Source organism: Hyperoodon ampullatus (genome assembly GCF_949752795.1).
Source record: "Hyperoodon ampullatus genome assembly, chromosome: 7".
NCBI lineage: Eukaryota > Metazoa > Chordata > Mammalia > Artiodactyla > Ziphiidae > Hyperoodon > Hyperoodon ampullatus.
This window is the reverse complement of record NC_136920.1, coordinates 65,569,437-65,584,436: the sequence shown is the minus strand read 5'-3', so window position 1 is coordinate 65,584,436 and position 15,000 is coordinate 65,569,437. Positions and strand designations below refer to the sequence as shown.

At 41.7% G+C, this 15,000-nt stretch overlaps 1 protein-coding gene across 6 annotated transcripts in view; it reads left to right on the top strand.

Annotated features, from left to right (window-relative positions):
* Positions 1-2,289: 2,289 nt before the first annotated feature.
* Positions 2,290-15,000, top strand: part of SBF2 (SET binding factor 2) — a gene marked incomplete at its 3' end in the record, with an annotated part of 467,309 nt that continues 454,598 nt past the window's right edge. For all 6 annotated transcript variants that reach the window (XM_079707414.1, XM_079707413.1, XM_079707411.1 and 3 more), the window contains exon 1: positions 2,290-2,374. In XM_079707414.1, coding sequence (XP_079563540.1) covers positions 2,320-2,374 — 55 coding nt within the window. In that variant the 5' untranslated portion in view covers positions 2,290-2,319. The remainder of the gene's footprint in view (positions 2,375-15,000) is intronic.

Here is a 15,000-nt window from a genome sequence, read left to right as displayed (position 1 = left end):
TGGAAGCCAGGCAATATGACACCAAAGCACAGGAAACAAAAGAAAAAATAGATAAATTTGACATCACATTGTATAATACATACAATGGAATATTATTCAGCGATGAAAAAGAATGAAGTACTGATACATGCTACAACATGGATGAACCTCGAAAACATTATACTAAATGAAAGAACCCAGACACAAAAGGTCACATATTGTGTGATTGTATTTATATCAAATATCCATATTAGGTAAATCCATAGAGACAGAAAGCAAATTTGTAGTTGTCAGAGGCTGGGGGAGGGGAAAATGGGAGTGACTGCTTTACGGGTGTGGGCTTTTCTTTTGGGTGATGAAAATATTTCGGAACAAGATAGACGGGGTAGTTGCACAACATTGTGAACGTACTAAATACCACTGAATTGCACACTTTAAAATGGTTCATTTTATGATGTGTAAATTTCACCGTAAAAAAAGTGAAATGGGGAAGGAACATGATAGCTGCCTTAAAAGTCAGAAAGGCTATCATACAAAGATAGATTTTATTTTTTCTGGGTATTTCCATGGCGCAAAATTGGGAGAAGTTACAGGAAAACTCTGAGTAACAAGGAAGAACTTTCTAACAATAGGGTTGTTAAACAGTGGAATGGGCTACCTCCCAGGAAAGTTAAATTAGGCTTTACTAAAAGTGATCAAGTTGGATGATGAGCTCTCAGGGAATTTATAGAGAGGATTCTTACTTGAGGTTTGACTGAAGCATTTTAGTTTTAATTGTTTTCAAGATCAATCTGTTATCTTCCCGCCATCTCTGCAACTAGGCTGATTCAGTTTGACCATGTGCAATTTGCAAATGAACTCCATGAGTTAAAGTATTCCTTCCTGGGAGTTTCAGTTCTAGCACAGCCCAACCCTCTCAATCTGCGGGTGAAAAAAGCACCACACAGAAAGAGGAAATGATCAATGACAGTAAACTTTCAGTAGCTGAGACACCAAATCTCTGAACTCACAGTTCAGAGTTCGAGCAGCTTCCTGCTGGTAGTTGGGGGAAATTGTATGCATTCACTCATTAAACATACTCGTTAAGCACTTAAGACACTTTGCTAAGAGCTCTTATATGTAAATGAGGGGTTAAATCCTCAATTAATAATGAGTAGTGACAAGCAACCAGGAAGATAATCATATTTGCAAATCATGGAGATTCCCACAACTTCAGTCTACCACTTGTAACGTATCCTGCTACTAAAACTTCAGGGGATACTAACAGGACAAAGCAAGCTCATCTGGATGCCTCACTTGCCAAATTCGGAACGATCAATAAGAGGTGCAGTAAAAAGAAAGCGATCTAGATAATTCCTAGATTGGATGATGAGATCCACTAATTCATTTTAATTGCATTGTTTGAACAGGGAGGTTAGAAGTTCCTGCTCCTGCTGCAAGAGCCCTGGGACCGCTGCAAGGGGCGAAACCCTACGCGAGAAGGGCTCCCTTGGGAGAGACAAGCCTCCTCCCTCGGATTCTGTTGTTCCGGGCAGTTCAGGAGGATCCCGGGGATGCCGCGTTCTTCGGAGGAATCCAGCCTCCCCAGGCGCTCTGGGGGAAGCCCAGGCCAACCGCCCCCAGCCCACCCAGCACTAAAGCACGAGGCGCCTCTGAGGATTGAGCAAAACCCTCTTCCTCCTCCGCCTTACTCGGTGGCATGTTCCTAAAATTCCCATCTGCACAACATAAACAGGAAACGTGCAGCAAAAGCCCTGGCGGTGCAAATTCCATGCTTCCAGTCGAGGGCGGGAGAATCTCGTCTTGGGAAGGGGAGGGGGAGGGGGGAGGGGGAGGGGGAGGGGGGAGGGGAAGCAGCAAACTTTCCAGGGGACCCCTCAACCATCCCTGTCTCTTCTTCCCAGACCCAGAAAGAAAGAGTGGAGAAGGCGGAAGGAAAAACACCCTGCTTTAGGAAAAATAGGGGAGTGGGAGGTGGACCGCGGAGGGGCAGCCAGGCCTCAAAGTGAACCACCCCAAGCGGCTGCGGTGGCTGCGTGTGGTAGCAATACGCCCGGCAGCCCACTCCCCAAACCAGCTGTCCTAGCGGCGCCAAGAGGGTGGGGGTGGGTTCTCCGCCGGGGGGTCAGGTCAACCAGCCAGCGCGGGTGGGGGCGGGGGAGGAGCGGACGCTAAGCGCGGCGCAGGCGCAGAGCGCGCCTCGGTTGTCAAACATGGCTGAAGTGCCGCCGCTGCCGCTACTGCTGCTGCAGGGAAAATGCTGAGCCCTCCCGGACCGGGTGGGCGGCGGCGGCGAAGGCGGCAACGGGCACCCGCTTCCCCGGCGCGGCGGCGGCGGCCATGGCCCGGCTGGCCGACTACTTCATCGTAGTAGGCTACGACCACGAGAAGCCAGGTAAGGGTGTGGGACGGGCGCCGCCCCCGGGCCTCCCCGCCCCCGCCTCCCCGGCTGCCGTCCAGTGGGCTCCTCGGGGCCGGGCGTCGCGGCCTGGAGGCGGGGAGGGCCGGGCTGGGCCCCGGCTGAGCGGCGCTCGGCGTCCGGCCTTCTTGGCCCAGCTGAGCCTCGCAGTGGGCGTGAGGGGCCGGCACGAGGGGAGGGGGAGGAGGAGATCGCTTCCTCCGGGCCCGGGGCGGCCAAGCTGGGTCAGCTGGGGCGAGTCTGGGTGCCGCGACCCTCGCTCTGGAGGGGGCTGGGTACCAGGGGCAGCGCCCCGGTGCCGGCGGGATTGGGCCAGGACCGCAGGGCTGGTAGGGCGGGAGCCAACTGTGCTAAGTTCCTCGGGGATAAACTTCTGCCCAGCATCCTGAGTGAGTAGCGAGTGACGCAGGGGGCTGTCCTCTCCGAAAGGAAGTGCTGAGAGTCCTGTGCTCCCTCACCCCTGAGCTGGTGGGGGCCTGTCTAGTCACCGCGCCTGTGGACGCGTGGTACCGAGGAAGGGGAAAGGATCCTTAAACTTCTAAACATTTCTAGGAAATGCGCCTCGTTCTTTCAGAACAAATGTGACGGTTATTTCAGAATGAGTCTGAACACTATTTTTTTTTAACATCTTTATTGGAGTATAATTGCTTTACAGTGTTGTGTTAGTTTCTGCTGTACAACAGAGTGAATCAGCTATACGTATACATATATCCCCATATCCCCTCCCTCTTGAGCCTCCCTCCCACTCTCCCTATCCCACCCCTCTAGGTGGTCACAAAGACCCGAGCTGATCTCCCTGTGCTACGCAGCAGCTTCCCACTAGCTAGCTATTTTACATTTGGTAGTGTATGTTTGTTAATGGTACTCTCTCACTTCGTCCCAACTCCGCCCCCCACCCCAAGTCCTGAACACTGTCTTTTAGGTAAGGACCGTTAGCAGACCTCTGAAGGTGATCTTGTTTCACTTTAATGTGTGTTTTAATTCTTTTCATTTGTCACAAAATTTTCCTCATAAGGAACAATCTGGCAAATGCATTGCATTTTAATTTAATTGAGGGATTTCCACAACTGAAGAGAATTCAGGGTTTATGCACGTTTATTTTTGTATTTGTGTTCTTTTGTATTACTGTATAGCTACACATAATGTAATAACTTGAGCTGGGGAAGCACGTCTATTTCAGCATAATTCTGGTCGCACATTTGCAAGGAATTTTAGATCTCAGCTAGACAGTCCCTTCATTTTTCAGAGGAGATGCTGAGATTGTGTTTTGCTGATGGTTGCAGCCATTTGTAGCATCAGAATACCATTGTTCTACCCACTATTGGTCTACTGCCCCGTTCACTATTCCTCTCCTGATAACTTCCTTTAGCGGGGACCTTTTATATTGTTTAGTCCTTCATCACTCTTGACCTGATTGAGGTTAAGAAAAGAAGGGCTTGGGCTATATTTAAAGTATTTTCTGGCTCCAAAATTTTATTTGTTATTTCCTAGTAATTTTGCATAGTCTGCTGTCTCTTTCTTATTACCAAGATTAACAATATGGAGGATCACAGTTTGTTTTTAACATTATTTCATTTTTAGCGACATTGGGGTTTTCCCCCCCCCTCACCTTTAAGAAAATTTGAAACAATCACAAACTTGCAGAAAACTTGCAAGTACGGTACAAAGAACTCTTTACTCCCTGAACCATTTGAGAGGAAGCTGCTGACCTGATGCCCTCCCTTATCACCCCAGAATGCTTTAGTGTGTATTTTCTACAAACAAGGTTATTCCCCTACATAATCACAGTACAATCATCAAAATCAGGAAATTAACACTGGCATAGTACTCCATCTGGTTCTCAGACTGGTTCAAGTTTTGTTGATTATGCCATTAATCTCTTTACTGGCAAAAGGATCCAGTTCAGAATTATGTATTGCATTTATTTGTCACAAGACCATCTTATCAGAGGTGAGGCAAGCTCTTGGATGGCTTTTGAGCTCAGCTGAGGCATCGTACTGATATTCAGGAGTTTGCTGCTTGCGTACTTATTCTCGATGGCGATGAATTTCGTTTTCATTTACTTTCAGTACATTTTTGGCCATGTGCTGCATGACTTCTTCAATCTGAAACAATTCCTTCGTCTTTTGATTTTCATAACCTTGACCCTAACGAAGATTATAGGGTCGTTATTTTGTAGAATACCTCTCATTTGGGATTATCTGTTCTCTTATGATTAGATACATACAGGTTATGTATTTGGGCAGGAATATCACAGAAGTGGTGCTCATTGCATCCTATCTGGTGTAAAATTTCAGTTTGTCCTATTGTGATTTTCACTTTGATTACTTGATTATTTTGATTATAAGCAATGTCTACCAGGGTTCTTCACTCTAAAGTTAATATTTAATAGTTAATTAATGAATGGTTTTTGTGAGGACTTCTTTGAAACTATGTGTCTTGTTCCTCATCAAACTTGTATTCCTTTATGCATTTATATCTATGGATACATGGTTTTCTTCATTTTTTTTGCTGAGTTATATTATTACTGTTTATTTAGTTCAAATTATTCCTCTTTTGGCCAACGAGAGCCCATTCAAGCTGGCTTCCATGTCTTTATGACATGTCCCCACCATTCTTTGAGCATGTCTTTACTTTTTGGTATAAGAAGATGTTCTGGGCTTATCTTGTACTGTCCCTCCTTTAGTTCTGGAATCAGCCATTTCTCTAGGGAGACCTGGATCCTTTTAATGGATAATGGTATTTAGAAGCTAAGATCTCCGTGCTTGTGTGTTTATTGCTGTTGTATTTTTACTGCTCTCAGGCTTTCTTAATGGACCGAGCCGGGGAATATATGTATGTGTACACACACACATATTTATGTCTATGTTTATTTGTTTATCCATATATATTGAAAACTGTGAGTTCCGACCAGTACCACTGATTTCACTCCAACACTCCAGGGTCCAGTCTAGTTTTTTCCTTTTTTATATTTGTAATATTCTTCTCCGACAGTGAGAAATCTGGCTTCCATTATCCTTAATATATTTACTTCTGTGTTCAGTCTCCCTGTATTTAACCAATCTTTCATCTTTGCTACCACCCTCTCCTCTCCTGGATGCCTTCCTCTCTCTGCTGGGCTCAGATCCTTCATTCTTTCTCTCCCAGCCCCCTGTCCCTGTCAGGACCTAACAGCCCCATACCAGGATGCCCCAATACAGGGACAGCCTTTTCAACCTGCCCTGGCTTCGGCTCCCCATGTCAGTTTCCCCACTGTTTGTGGATATACTTCTCACTCCCCTTAGGTTCTGCTTCCATGTGGAGTACGACGTCGTCCTCATTCCGTGCTCACCTAGTGCCCCATGCCAGGCTGCCCCTCTGCTTCGACACCCTCCTTGCAGTGCTTGGCCTCTGACTAAACTCATTTGGCCGTTCCTCCCCACATAGAGTACCTCTTTGGTTCACTTGGGCTCTGACAACCCTCACCCCACCCCAGGGCTATAATGACTACTCTCTATCCCACAGTAGGGAAATGGAAGATTATTTTTTAAAGTAACAAAATCCAGAAGCTTTTATAAATTGTAGAATCTTGATAGCGAGATGTATTCTTTTTTTTTTTTTGACTTGGGATGATTTTTCTTTTTTTCTTTCTTTCTTTTTTTTACATCTTTATTGGAGTATAATTGCTCTACAATGGTGTGTTAGTTTCTGCTTTATAACAAAGTGAATCAGTTATACATGTACATATGTTCCCATATCTCTTCCCTCTTGTGTCTCCCTCCCTCCCACCCTCCCTAGGATAATTTTTCTTTAGTCATGTTTATTGAAGTATAATTTACATGCAATAAAATTCACTTTTTTAACTAAACAGTTCAATGGGTTTTGACGGATGTACACATAAGTGTAGCCACTACCGCAATCAAGATATAGATAAGAGAGCACTTCCCTCCAAAAAGCTCTTCTGTGCCCCTTTGCAGTCAGTTCCCTCCCTAGCCTCTGGCAATCACTGATCTATTTTCTGTCCTTGCGCTTTTGTCTTTTCTAGAATGTCTTATAAATGGAATTGTATAGTTTTTTATGTCTGGCTTTTTTCACTTACAAAAATATGTTTGAGACTTATCCATCTTGTATGTATTGTCAGTTCCTTTTTATTGCTGAATATAATACAATTTGTTTATCCGTTCACCAGTTGGTGGACTTCTGAGTTTCTGGTTTTGGGCTATTATGAACAAAGTTATTCTAAACATTTGCAGACAGATCTTTGACTGTTCATATGGTTTCATTTCTCTTGGGTAGATACTTAGGAGAAGAATTGCTGGGTCATATGATCAGTGTCCGTTTAACTTTATGTGAAACCACCAAAGTGTTTTCCAAACTGGCCGTGCCATTTTGCATACTTACCAGCAATGTAAGAGAGTTCCAGTTAGTCTTTTAAATTTTATTTATATTATTTTAAAAAATTTAACCATTCTAGTGGACATGTAGTGGTATCTTATTGTGGTTTCAATTTGAATTTTCCTGGTGGCTAATGATGTTGAGCACCTTTTCATGTGCCTATTGCATTGGAATATTTTTGTAAAGAGGCTGAGCAAATTTTTACCCTTTTTTTATTGGATTGTTTGTTTGGCTTCTTTTTTATATTTATGTATAGTTGATTTACAATGTGTTAGTTTCTGCTATACAGCAAAGTGATTCAGTTATACATATATACTTTCTTTTTTTATATTCTTTTTCATTATGGTTTATCTCCCTGTGCTATACAGTAGGACCTTGTTGTTTATCTATTCTGTATGTAATAGTTTGCATTTGTTGGCTTCTTATTATTGAATTTTTAAGTTCTAGATACAAGTCTTTATCAGGTGTTTTGCAAATATTTTCTTCCAATCTGTGGCTTGCCCTTTCATTTTCTTAACAATAGCTTTTGAAGAGTAGGTGTTTTAATTTGAATCACTTTTTAGGCATTAGAATAGTTTTGTATACCTTGAGTTGTATCCTTTGAGTAGTTCTTTTTATGTAAAACTCTCTGTAAAAAGTTACTGGGAGAGGACTTCCCTGGTGGCGCAGTGGTTAAGAGTCCGCCTGCCAATGCAGGGGACACAGGTTTGAGCCCTGGTCCGGGAATATCCCACATGTCGCAGAGCAACTAAGCCCACGCACCACAACTACTGAGCCTGTGCTCGAGAGCCCGTGAGCCACAACTACTGAAGCCTGCGCGCTTAGAGCCCTTGCTCTGCAACAAGAGAAGCCACCGCAATGAGAAGCCCGCGCACTGCAACGAAGAGTAGCCCTTGCTCGCGCAGCTAGAGAAAGCCCGGGCGCAGCAATGAAGACCCCACAGAGCCAAAACAAACAAACAAACAAAAAAAAACACACAAAAAACCTTTAATAAGTAAAGAATAAATCTAATTGAGTCTGCAAACCTTTGTTATAAAGCTTTCTTCAGGAGTTAGTATGATTTTGTTACCTACATCTCTCTAAAAGCTAATCATACTATGATAATATACTGAAATGTTCTGTGTTTAATTCCAGAATGTTCCTGGAATTATTTGTTCAACATACTAAACTATTTTTGTTCCTAAAGTATCTTTTCAATTAATAATACTTTTTAGTTGATTTTTTTCATATTTCTATTTTAAAGTTGAGTTGAAAGAAAAAAACCTTGTCTTTTGAAAAATTACTTTTACAAACTGGAAAAAATAATACATGCTATTTGAATTATATGAAAAGAAGAGTGCTTGACACATAGTAGATGTTTAATAAAGATGTATTGAATGAATACCCAGTTGCTGAACATATGGAAAATACAAAAACTGTAAGGAAGGTGAGGGATGGGTGTAGTTATGAAAGGGTAACAGGAGGGATTTTGTGGTAGTAGAACTGTTTTGTATCTTGACTGGGTGGTGGATACATAAGCCTACATATGAACTGCATAGAACTAAATACACACAAACACAAATGAGTACAGTAAAACTGGGGGAATCTGAACAAGAAAGTATATTGTATTAATGTCAGTATCCTAGTGTTGATATTGTTCTATAATTTTGTAAGATGTTATCATTGAGGGAAACTGGGTACAGAGAAATGGGATTTCTGTATTCTTTCTTTAATTAATTAATTAATTAATTTTATTTTTGGCTGCGGGTCTTTGTTGCTGCACATGGGCTTTCTCTAGTTGTGGCGAGCAGGGGCTCCTCTTCATTGTGGTGTGTGGGCTTCTCATTGTGGTGGCTTCTCTTGTTGCGGAGCACTGGCTCTAGGCGTGCGGGCTTCAGTAGTTGTGGCTCGCGGGCTCTAGAGTGCAGGCTCAGTAGTTGTGGCACACGGGCTTAGTTGCTCCGTGGCATGTGGGATCTTCCAGGACCAGGGCTTGAACCTGTGTCCCCTGCATTGGCAGGCGGATTCTTAACCACTGCGCCACCAGGTAAGCCCTGTATTATTTCTTAATAGGTGTCTTAAAATAAAAGTTTAATTTAAAAAAAGCTATAAGGAAGATAAAAGACACCCAGAGTAGCCTTATTTTTTTCCTTAACATCGATGACATAGGGAAAGGTTATTCTATTAAATTCCAGAAAAACATAATCTTCAGTGGCTAAATTGTTACATCTTGTGGGTATATTAATAATGGGTATTATAATGGGTATAATAATGACTTCATCATTTACTTTATTATTGGATATTTAACTTGTTTCCAATTTTGTGCTCTTCTGAATACTACAGTAAGTCCCCTACATACGCATGAGTTCTGTTCTGAGAGCACGTTCGTAAGTCCAGTTTGTTTGTAAGTCAAACAAAGTTAGCCTAGGTACCCAACTAACACAATCGGCTATATAGTACTGTACTGTAATAGGTTTATAATACTTTTCACACAAATAATACATAAAAAACAAACACAAAAAATAAAACATTTTTAATCTTACAGTACAGTACCTTGAAAAAAGTACAGTAGTACACTACAACAGCTGGCATACAGGTGCTGGCATCGAGTGAACAGGCAAGAGGAGTTACTGACTGGAGGAGGGAGAGGAGGTGGGAGATGGTAGAGCTGAAGGATCATCAGCAATAGGAGATGGAGGGCAAGCTGCAATGTCACTCACGTTTGATGTTGATGGCACAGGTTCTCGTTCCTTGCTGGATTCAATTCTATCTACCCTCTTGAAAAAATGATCCAGTGATGTCTGGCTAGTAGCTCTTTTTTTCTCATCATAGATGACACGGCAGCACTGGATTGCATTCTGAACAGCTGCTGCAACCTTCATGTTCCGTTTTACATTTGGATCCTGTGCCTCAAAAACTAACAGTGCCTCCTCAAATAAAGAAAATCCCTTTGCCATTTCCTGTGTTGTGAATCTCTTCAGTTCTTCACCTACTTCTTCTTCCCCTTGCCACTCCACTGTCTCAATTATTTTCACTTTTGTTTCCATCGCTACTGCTTGGCATTTCTTAGCAGTACCAGTTACATCACCGCTGCTTTTACCCTTTCTTCCGGACATCCTGGGCTTGAAATAAAGATACTGTACTACTGTATTCTATACAGTACTGTACAGTAAAGTACACAAACGCACAACCACTCGTAGAAGATGCACGCGCTTGACAATGTACGCCAGACACATGAACTAACTTGCCTGATTGGACATGCGAACGCCTGTTCGTATCTTTGAAAGTTTGTAACTTGAAGGTTCGTATGTAGGGGACTTACCGTACTGTCATGCTGAGGAGAACATAGCTTGAAAATCACTGATTTTTATGACAGTCTGATTTTGATAATTTGAAATTAAGAGTTTATTTTCCTGACTTTGCTTATGTACTGTGGTACAATAATTAGGAAATTTCATTTGTTTCTAGTAGGTGAAGTTACTTAGCCAACTGTCTTTATTTTTCTTATAGTTTTTACTTTCTCGTACTTTGAGATTTGTGCAAGAAAAATTGTTAATGACCACATGGGTTAATTCCCTTATATGCCTTTACTTTTTTCTTTTTGTTTTCTTTTGCTGTCCGTTAATACATTTAGAATTTCATCCATTTATTTAGATGGTATTTAACCTGGAATGAAGTATTATAATCATTTGAGGTTCTTGCATTCTTTCATATCAACCTGCTTAAGTATATTAGAGAAAGCATTTGAAATATTTTATTTAAGCAGTATAAGTGAGATAAGGTAAAAGGTAAATTTATGCACAATACCTGAGGTGTCATAGTCTGAGACATTTAAAAAATTGATAATTGTTTATTATTGAACCATTGTAATTCATAGTCAGCCTGGATCCCCTCCCTTCCCCCATTCTATATTGAAGTAGTTGGGATTTCTTGGTTGCTGTTTGTTGCCAGTTGTCAAGAACCATTTGGGATTCATTGATTTGACAGGTATTTATTGCTTTCCAGGCATTGTGCTAATTGCTAGAGCAAAAATAAATGAGTAAGGAATAAGATTCTATCCCTAACTTAGTCATTAATGGAGAGTCTTGAAATAAGTAGTGATAAATGAAGAAGGTGGGTCCACTTTACTGAGGGAGAGAGAAGGCTTCTTATGAAAGGTGATGTTTTAACCACGGTATGCGGGATGAATATGCATTTGCCAGGTAGAAAAAAAGGGTAGGGGAGGCTATGGGTAGAGGAGGCTATAGGCAGAGAGAAAAACACGTAAATGTGTGAAATGGATTGTTCCAGGAATGGAGAGAAGTATAGTGTAAATGGGAATTGAGGTAAGCTTTGATGCTGGAGTAGGTTGGGGTCAGATTGTGAAAAGCTCTGTGTATTAGGCTATGGAATTTATAGCTTTCACTCTGTAGACCGTGGGGTCTGTTGAAAAGTGGGGATTCTTGAAAATCAAGAAACATCTTAGAAATGTGACTCAAATAGCAATGGACTGGAGGGAGAAAGAACAGTGTGAAAAAACTCAGGAGCTTTTACGGTGGGAATAGAAAGGAACGTATGGATTCTAGAGAAATTTGAAAGCTCATATTAGCAAAATTTAGTAGTGAGTGGATGTGAAGGGTAAAGGAGAAAGAGTAGTTGAGGGTAACAGTTTCTAACTTGGGTAAGTGGGTGGGTGATGATGCTGTGAATGCAAATGGAGAATTTAGGGGAAGAAATGAATTTGGATGGGGGAAAGTAATGCTGAGGTTAGTTTTGATATGTTGAATTAAATGTGCCTGCCTATAATCAAGGTAGAGATGTCATTTAAGTGTTCACATATATGGATCAGGAGGTTAGGAGAGAAGTGAAGATTAGAGATATAGTTTGGCAATTACCAGTAGCCAGCTGATTGTCAGAAATAAAGAAAAAAATGAGATTGTTTAGGGAATGTGTATAGAGTGAAAAGAGGAGTGGCCTAAGAATTGAACCCAGGGAAAATTCGATATTTAAGAGGTAGATAGAGAAGTAACAGCCAGGAAACTGGATAGGAGTGGTTAGAGGTATTGCAGGAGAACCAAGATAGAGTGGTATTGTGGAAACGCTGAGTGTAGAGAATTTTGAGGATGAGGAAATGATGAATAAATGTGAAATACTCTGAAGATGTCATGTATAATGAGGACTAAAAATAATATCTTTGGGCTGCTGTAACAAATTATCATAGACTAAGGGGCTTAAACAACAAACATTTATTTCTTACAGTTCTGGAGGCTGGGAAATCCAAGATCAAGGCACAGGCAGGTTCGGATTCAGGGTCTCGTGAGAGGTCGCTTCCTGGCTCATAGATGGCCATCTTTTCACCATATCCTCACTTGGTAGAAGGGGCAAGGAAGCTCTCTGGGGTCTCTTTGATAAGGGCACTAATCCCATTAATGAGAACTCTGTCCTCATGACCTAGTCACCTCCAAATACCATCACTTTGGTCCCACCTCCAAATGCTATCATATTGGGGATTAGGTTTCAACATATGTATTTTGTGGGGGGGGGACACAGGCATTCTTTATCCATGACAGATAGACTCATAGACTTGATAATTAGGATGGTGACTTTAGAACATTATAGTTGTAGGGGCCGAAGCCAGTTTGATAAATGCACATCCCAAGTCATATGCTATATAAACCTAATATAGTCCAATTTATTCCGTTTCTTTTTAGAAGTTCACTATGACCTGCAACCCATGGCTTGTGGAAAGAGTCAGAGGTGACTTCAAAATTCCAACCTTGAAGGTCTGGGATACTTGTGAATCCATGACTTAAATAAGAAGATTGAAAATGTTTTTCTTTTAAAATTACTTATTTGTCTTTGTTGGCTTGGAAGATCATGGGTTTTACTTTATAGTTATCCAAATGAAGCCTTCAGAAGATGCACAGGCAGGGGCTGGACACAACGACTTGAGAGTCCTTAGTGTAGATAGAGCTGTGACGCTGTGTGAGTGCCCTCAGAAAGTCGGTGTGGAGACAGAAGAACAGAGGACCAAGGACTGATCTTTGGGGAATGCTCTTGCTAAGAGGATGGAAAATAAAAGGAAGCATAGAAGAAAGAGAGAGTTTGAGAAAGACATTTAATTTTCCCCAATGGTTGTTCTTCTTCTCGATGTTGACAGAACCCCTGATTTTTTGGCTAGTCATGTAGCCATGCAGGAGAGATTGTTTTCAAGTTACTAACATACAGAGACATGTGAATAAGTTCTGGCCAGTTGGATGTAAGTGGAAATGATGCAGGCAGTATCCCAAAAAGTATTCTTAAAGGATGAGGGTACGTTTTTCTAGCTTTTTTCTTTCCGGAGACTGGCATGCTGATATAAAGACTGGGAGCTCTAGCAACCATCTTGGACCATGTAGGTAAGGACCCACATCCTAGGGATGTCAGAGCAAAAAGCTGGAAAGAACTTGGGTCCCTAATGACTTACAGTGGAATTGTCATAGCTGCCTCTGGATTTTTTTTTTTTTTTTTTTACATGAAAGACTGTAACCTTGTATGTTTAAACCACTATAAATTAGAGTTTTCTGTTGCATATAGCTAATCTTAATCTAGGCACAGAGGTGGAGGAGATCAGTATCCAGAGTCAAAGAAAGTGAGGGAATGCTTCTCAGCATCAGGGGTGGCAGATAGAGGTCAGTGAGATGTGAAATTAGTGAAGATCTTTGTGTTTCATAAAATTTTAGAGTTGAAAGTTAACTGTACAGATCATCTGATTCAATCCAGTTTATGGATGAGGAACCAATGTGCTCATGCCCCCTCACCCCTTCCCTGCATGTTTTTGCCTATGAATGGTTACACAGCTGTTGAGTGGTAAATCCCGGACTATAAGTTTCCTGATGCCTGTACTCCAGTACACCATGCTGTCCTTTGAGAATTTATATCAAGGACAGTCTTACCCCAGAATTGTTTCAGCTGGAATGTTGTGTTGTAAAACGAATAGTAAACTTTAAACAGCAGAAAGGATAGGAAGTGGAGGCAGCAGATTAAGACCATTTGTTTGAGTCACCTGAATTTTGAGAGGTAAGAATATCTGTTGGAAAACTTGGAATGCCTTCTCTTCAGGATAAAAAGACTTTATTTTTTTGTATCCCAGAGTTGTCTGACTGATTAGTGCTTAATAAGACGTGTTTAAATTGAATTGCAAGAAATAGCGTGGTCCATTGAGAGTTTAAAAAAATGTATAGGACAGATTTGAGCATACACGAAGGCAGAAATAAGAATGGAAATCAACAAAATGAGAGCAGTTTATGCTGGAGAGGGTAGGGATAGGTATGGGAAGAAAGTTCCTTAGGACTTGAAGTCTCAAGCACATGTATATAGGATACAAATACATATATATATATCAGTGAGCTCTGAATACTCCCCTCTAAAAAGAGTATGCTCTTTGGAAAATAATATTGCCATTTCATTAGTCTTGGAGATATTCTATAATAGTGTCCGTCAGAACATTTCACTGATCAGCTGTGGGGACTTCGTGGGAGGTGACAAGTCACATAGGCATATTATAGAACCAGAGATCTACAAGTAAAATTAGCATGAATGGACAGGGTACTGTTGGGAAAAGATAATGGTAAAGTGTGCTAAGAGAGAGGTTTCAGGGTAAGCTTTAAATTTTATTTTATTTTATTTTATTTATTTATTTATTTATTTTTTTGGTACGTGGGTCTCTCACTGCTGTGGCCTCTCCCGTTGCGGAGCACAGGCTCCAGACGCGCAGGCTCAGCGGCCATGGCTCACAGGCCCAGCCGCTCCACGGCATGTGGGATCTTCCCGGACCGGTGCACGAACCCGTGTCCCCTGCATCGGCAGGCGGACTCTCAACCACTGCGCCACCAGGGAAGCCCTAAGCTTTAAATTTTAGATACAAGTATCTAAAAAATGAATTTCTAAGAAACCTAATCTCTCAAAATAACTTAAAAAAAAACTCCAAGTGTTTTTTTTTTTAAATTATTTATTTACTTATTTATTGGCTGCGTTGGGTTTTCACTGCTGCGTGTGCGCTTTCTCTAATTGTGGAGAGTGGCGGCTACTCTTCGTTGCGGTGCGCGGGCTTCTCAGGGTGCAGGCTCAGTAGTTGTGGCGCATGGGCTTAGTTGCTCCGCGGCATGTGGGATCTTCCAGGACCAGGGATCAAATCCATGTCCCCTGCATTGGCAGGTGGATTCTTAACCACTGCGCCACCAGGGAAGTCCCTCAAAATAACTTTTTGAGCAGCAATTTTATTTCCCAGT